General features: G+C 42.7%; 1 protein-coding gene across 1 annotated transcript in view; it reads right to left on the bottom strand.

Annotated features, from left to right (window-relative positions):
* Positions 1-3,908: 3,908 nt before the first annotated feature.
* Positions 3,909-6,972, bottom strand: part of CRLF3 (cytokine receptor-like factor 3) — a gene marked incomplete at its 5' end in the record, with an annotated part of 10,647 nt that continues 7,583 nt past the window's right edge. Inside the window, 2 exons of the mRNA XM_008935770.1 lie at positions 3,909-4,162; positions 4,462-4,574. Coding sequence (XP_008934018.1) covers positions 3,909-4,162; positions 4,462-4,574 — 367 coding nt within the window. The remainder of the gene's footprint in view (positions 4,163-4,461; positions 4,575-6,972) is intronic.

The following is a 6,972-nucleotide window of genomic DNA, read 5'->3' as shown; positions in this document are numbered from 1 at the left end:
CCTGAATATTTAAATCAGTGCATTAAGTACTATAGTCAGAATTGTTAGATGAACTTCCAGTTGTTACACTCAAAGCAACATACACTTAAGGTTATCTTTAATGTATTCCTTGGCAGTTTTGGAGGGTGGGGTAAAGATTCACTGCTTGGAATGAAGCAGTTGCAGATAATTTTAACTGTTCTGATTACTTCACTAATAACCAAAACAAAACCCCCAAACTCTACAAGCACCCCAAACCAGCAATTTGATTTTACCTTCAAGAATGCAGGAGCTGTCCTGTGAGAATGATTTTGACAATATTGTTCAAAGTTAAGTGTTTCTTAATTCACAGAACAGTTCGGTGCCATCATCAGCCAGTGCTTCCATGGTGTTCCTGTTGGACCAGATCCTGGTTATACCTCTGATACTGCATGTTCCACAGCCAAGAAAACAAGCTTTGAACCAAGTAGGTAAGACTTCCTTCTGTGACCGATCTGCAGTTCTAAAACAGTTTCATTTGAGAGCTGCACACTATAGAAATACTCAGCATTTTATCGTGAAGAAAGTTCTTCATAAGGATTGAGTATTTATGAGAGAAAGCTACCATGGTTTCACAAGATCTTTCCTTTAAAAAGAGACCAAAGGAATGGACCAGGATGCAGGTAAAGCAGAATTAAGGTGAATAAAGTAAAGCTGTGTTAGTGCACCATGGACTTTATTGGAAGGGGTTAAATACCTCTGATTCATTGCTCAGTAACAGTGGCCAAAAACAACTATTCTGTAAGAGTTGCACCATTTAATGTAATGGTAAGAAGATGGGAACAGTAAGAAACAAAGTAGCTGTGATGGAATATTGAGAAAAGTAGTTTACATGTGTTGTAACTAATTTTGAAAAAAAAATATTTCTGCAAGAACTGTCAGTTACGTCCTAAACTTTAGCTGGAAATAAAGGTGAAGTGCTAAAGTGAGAAACCTGAAAATAAAATTGTTTGAGACTTCTGAGAGACAGAGATGGAGAAAAAAAATTTAAAAGCTCTTCCAGATGGCTGCAGGGCTATAGAATACATTTTCTTGTGTTCTGGCTGGAATGCAGTGATGCTAAGCTTCATGCCCCAATAAATAATTTACTAGAACATACACAGTTGAGGGATAAAACTTTATTTTAAAAAAGTCAAATTTAACTCGACACAAGTCTTGGTTGAGGTAAGTGAATGTACTAGCTTAAGAAAACATCTTTCAGGATTGGCTTTCAAAAGCAGTTAACACTCTTGCTTGCAAGGTTCCGCTCGCTAGAGGCATGTCAAGTTTTCTACCTACCTGAACTCTGCAATGGAAGAACAGAACTTCAAACCTCTTCTGATTCTTTGCATACTTTGTTACTTTTATTACTCAGGTCTCTTGCCCTGAGATTCTTCACCTCTCCCAGGTTTAAAAGGTGCAGCTCTAAGAGGTGGCTGAACAGTACCTAATTAGCAATCTGGACAATTAGACTTACACCAAGTTTAAAAAAAAAAAATTAAAAAACACCCCCCAAAGCAACCAACCATTGGCAAACTGCCCTTGTTCAACATACAGCTAAAGACTGAAGTCAGAAAAGAAATTTCTTCTGTTGCCAACCTCAGCACTCAAGGGGAGCAGCAGGGGCCTCCTGGAGTCCTTCACAGTCATCTTCAGCTGCTTTGTATGCGATTCTGAACAAACTGACATGGCATTGCCAGCTCTGGAAGTACCTGAATTCAAGGCTTAAGCTTTATTTTCTAATATGCAAGTGAATACCCTGCAGAATCAATAGTCTTGACTAGACCTTCCAAAAGCAGATGAAAAGGCACCTGACCTGTGGTACCTCCAAAGTGTAGATATTCACAATTTTAGTTTCCATAGGGTAAAACGTACTAAGTTACAACTAGTACCTGGCACCTGAAGTGTGTGAGCAAAACTGTCAGCACTGTCACTTGGGGCAAGGTTTGTTGGCTGCTCGCTGGAGTGCCAGCCTGACCCTCTAAACAGCACTAACACTGGTTTGAGCCATCTGCTGACCCTTCTCGGCTATAGGAAAAGAAATAGATTTTAAAAGTATTGAAAATACTTCATAGGATTATTCAAAGGAACACTGAAAGTACATGGAGTAGAACACTAGCTTATCCTAACAGTGAAACAGCTCAGCTTGGAAAACTGAGAATACTGCAGGCTTGTTGTTGCTAACACTGGATAATCTCACCCTCGGGTATGCAATCTTCCTCATTTCACATCTTACAGTAAATTCCAACCTAACTACCATGTGCAAGTTCTTTGCATCCATCTGAATCTAATCACAATTTAGTTTTTTTAGTATAAATACTAACAGCCACTCTCCTCTTTGAAATTCTTGTTACCCCTGCTACACTGGCTTGGGGAAAAAAATACAGGCAGGATGACTCATCTTGTGTGGACAATGGGAATACTTGGGATACTAATCCAATGTAAATTTCTTATGCTAGCATAGAGGGCTAATGAAAAAAAGGCAGAATGATTGTCTAGGTTTTTTAAACATTGCTATTCTGACATGTTAAAATATATTTAATTTTCATTGAACTTGAGGTAAGAAGGCCCTTGGCAAGCATCACTTCAAAATATTCTTTAAATGTAGTAGTATTGCAATCTTTTGATGAGGAATGGGCTCTCAGATTTAGAATGACCTTATCATAGTTGCTCCTTGCAGAAAATATTGGTAACTTCATGTAACTAATGAATTCAAATCAATTAATTAATTTTGTCCCATTCTACTACATGAGGGCAAAAGCTAAATTACCACCCTCTGCTCCATTTTTGAATACCAAAGGTTATATCCGTGCCAGTGGGGTCTGCCTGAAGCCCATACCCAAAGCTCCTCTCCATCCTCTCCTAAGGAGGATCTCCAGCAGCAGCCCCAGCTTGCTTGGGCAGCCTAGTCCATCCCCAGTGCTCGGACCACAGACCTGCCCTATTGCACGTGAAGACGAGGTGTTCCCAAGCAGCTGCCTGGGACTTGCAAGAATCCTGCATGTCAGAACAGCACTTCCCTTGCCTCTGTTGTTGGACAATAGAAAGAAGGTTGTCTTGGAAGGCTCTGCAAGGAATCATGGCTGCCAGCCTGCACGTCATGCCGAAGCACTAACTGTGAGACTCGCCCAGACGTAGGCTAGGTGGTAACTGATAACTGGGGAAGGCATCCAGAGCAGAGCAGGAGAACCATCCCACTCCAGGTGTGGGCCCAGGCTGCTGTAAGCATCACCATGCAACTACTCTAGGAAATACACGTTCTGAGTGATAAGGCAGAAAACAGTTCAAGAAATACCTGGAAATAAGGCACTTAAGTGAGTCACTGACAGACCAGCTACATATCTGACCAGACATTATGGCTCAGAGGTCCTTGCTCTGGAGGGAGGGACAGTACCATGTGTGGCAGAAGTAGCTGTTGCCTGCAGAACCCTCTATCCATTCACACTATTAAGGCAGTGTTGTGTACAAGGAAGCATGGCAGGACATCACTGCCCTAAAGACTTTGCTCTTTTTGAGTGGTATAAATAAAACTTTGGTCCACTACCACCCCTCCACCCCCCTAGAGGCTTATTTTACACAACAGCAGCATTAAGCAAAGTTAATTCTACACAACATACGTACCCTGAGACTAGAGTACAATGAAATACTGACAAAAATCAAGTCTGGAGGAAAAAAGGGAACGGTCTTACGGACTACTTAAATTAATTTGCCTGTTTCTAACTTTTTCCAGAGTAACAAATCCAATGTTTCACAATTACTTTTTAAAATGAATCCAGTAGGAAGTACAATATAGTGGAGTTCAAGTAGTATAAAGACAGGTTTTTGTTAAGAGATTGTTCATGTCAAACAGCTGGAAAACGAAGTTTTAGCATTACCCTTTATAGCAAGAAAACAAATCCCTTCACTTACTGCTAAAACACCAAAACCTTCCAGCCTGGGTATGAAAATGAACATCCAAAATACAAAGAGACACAGCACTGATCAAGTACCCAGTCAAAGACCACTTCTCTGTTGTTGGAGCTAATTGTTACTCGAAGCTTAAAGTTGCCTCCCTCGTTGCTGGAAGGCCCCAGCTGCACAACTTCCATATCAAATGTCACGGTCGATCCAGAAGTAACAGCAGGCAGCTGGTTTGTCATCTCTTTTCCATTTACAAATACCGCCCCTGAAACAGTCAAGATATCAAATATTTGTCACTCTCAGTATGTACCAACATGCAATACTATGTCTCAGTGTATTTTGGTAGCCAAACAGTACTGGAAAGCAAGCCTGCCGCATCCCTTTTGTCTTACCAAGTGGGCTGCAGTAACTGTGAGCAGGAAAAGGAGATCCATCATCTCACCAAAGATTTAACTACACAAGCAGTATGTACATAAGAGGAGGGTGACGTAGCTCATGTGTCATCCAGGGATATGCAGAACCAGGGCCCGTGGGTTTTGGGGGAGCAAAAGGAGGACGTCTCACCGTTGGTGCTGACGCACACGGCCTTGTCCCGCTGCAAGGAGTCGTAGCCGTTCTGCTGCTCCACACACACCCCCAGGCTGTCTCGTCTGTCTGGCTGTCCCACAGTTTCAATTCTAACAAGCAAAAAATGAAATCAAACCCTGAAGCTTCAAATCAAATCACACAATGAAATCCAAGCAGTGATGCCCTGGCATACCAGACCTCTGTGGTGCATGTGCTTGAGGGCTTCCAACAAATTCAGCAAGCCTTTTGGGGAGTGTCCTGTAGAATGGCCACAAGTTCATGGAATCACAGAATCCTTTAGGCTGGAAGAAACCTCCAAGATCATCAAGTCCAACCATTAAGCCAACACTACTAAGTCCTCTGCTACAACAGAATCAGAATCTGTCAGGGCTGGAAGGGACCACAAGGATCACCCAGTTCCACCCCCCCTGCCATGAGCAGGGACACCTCACACTAGATCAGGCTGCCCAGAGCCTCATCCAGCCTGGCCTTAAAGACCCCCAGGGATGGGGCCTCAACCACCTCCCTGGGCAACCCATTCCAGGGTCTCACCACTCTCATGGGGAAGCACTTCTTCCTCACATCCAGCCTGAATCTGCCCACTGCCAGCTTTGCCCCATTCCCCCTAGTTCTACCAGCTTTCCCAGCAGCTCCACTGAACAATGTGCTCACTATTAGCCTGTACAAAGCCTGAATCTGCTTCTTGCAAATTTTCATTGCTATTTAACATAATTCTCCCACTGTCCCAGCTTAGAGTCTTGAATTTATTTCCAGTTCTCTGAAATGACCAATATGCACAAGACTACAGTGTACAACCACCTATAGCAGATTACTGGTCAACATCACATATTATGGCAAGGCAGCTGCAGTTTCAGCAAATATTTAATAGGCATGACTAAAATGGGGTTTTTTTGAGCCCTGCTATGTTCTGCTGTGAAGAAATGGGGGTGGCAAGATGTTGGGCTTGGAGACAGGAGTTTATTTTAAGAAATTACCTTGGTGTGAATGTGTATTAAAAACAACACCTAAAAGAGCATTTACAAGTCTGGCTTCTCAGCTGCTTTTAGCGTTTTGGGCCCACAAAAGAATCTCTCAAGTAAAAGCAAGCGAGTGCAAATGGCCTGAGATGTGGTTCCCCTTGGGCCCCAGCAGCTGAGCAGGGCTGCACAGCTTGTACACTGAAGGGCTCTTCTGTATTTTGAGTCCTTTTTCTTGTACTGCCATCTCTCAAAGGTGCTAGATCATGTTTTAGAGAGAGCCTAAGTGACCTTGTGCTGAGTTAACCCTGGCTGACCAAGAGATGCCCACCAAGCCACTCTCTATCACACCCCCCTTTCCTCTCCCTCCTCCACAGAACAAAAGGGGAAAGGAAAATAAGATGGAGACAAACCCCCTTGTGGGTAAAAACAAAGGCAGTTTAATCAGAAAGCAAAGCCAAGCAAAGCCATGCATGGAAGCAAAGAGAAAAAAACCCAAAGAACTATTCTCTACTTCCCATCCCCTGGCGTAGTGATTGCATCAGAGGACCAAAGAGTAGGCTTCCCCCACCACCACTTTTTAGTAGCTTTATAGTTGAGCTGACATCATATGGTATGGAACATCCCTTTGGTCAGTTCAGGTCAGCTGTCCTGGTTATGCTCCTGCTCCCCCAACCCCCTGGGGAGGGAAGGTTAGAAAGAGCCTTGGTGCTGGGTGAGCACTGCTCAGTGGTAGTCACAACATGGGAGTTATCAACACCTTCTAACTTCCAAAACAAAAGCTCTGCACCGTGAGGGCTGCAAAGGGAAAATCAGCTCAGCCAGACCAAACACACCCAGGAAACTCAAGAATTTTTTTTCTAGAAAGTAAAACAGTGGCTAGTTTCATTACAGCTTGAAGGAAGGCACAGCACTGACACATGGTTGTTGCCAAACAACAGAAAAACTTCAGCAGAAACTTTTAAGAACTAGAAATTAAACTGTGCAATAGTCTGGCACACAATGGGTTAAATCTTCCAAGACAGACAGGGAAGATAAAATTAGAACCATGTTTTACTTTTGCACTCCATTAGGTTTTTGAGCCCCCTGGGATAGTCACTGTGATAGCAAAAGCCTTGTGCTGTAAAGCAAAACAACAACAAAGAAATGTTTAAGTAGCCAAGAAGCTTTTCATTTGGAAGTGACCCACAATGCTCTCCAAAGCAAGTTTAAATGAGATTTCACAGTTATTTTGCCAGTTTGCTTTAGATTTTAAACTCCGCCTGAGTTACTGGTGAAGATTTTTATAAAGCTCATTTTCTGTAAACTCTGTGCATAAGGTAACATTAATTCATTCCATCCTGAATTAAGGAGCCTTTCTCGAGTTTTGGGTTGGAAATACAGTCACAAGAATGGCCAAATCCTCATATAATTATAAACCCCTTAAAAAGCAAGAATTCTATCATGCCAATCCATACCCACAGTTACTTGCTCATTTATATGGAGAACTTTTGCAGGGCACTGTCAAGTTAACCTGGACCAGCAGCAGCAG

The sequence above is a fragment of the Merops nubicus genome, unplaced genomic scaffold (genome assembly GCF_000691845.1).
Source record: "Merops nubicus isolate BGI_N331 unplaced genomic scaffold, ASM69184v1 scaffold15992, whole genome shotgun sequence".
In the NCBI taxonomy this organism is placed as follows: Eukaryota; Metazoa; Chordata; class Aves; order Coraciiformes; family Meropidae; genus Merops; species Merops nubicus.
This window is presented reverse-complemented; position numbering and strand designations above follow the sequence as displayed.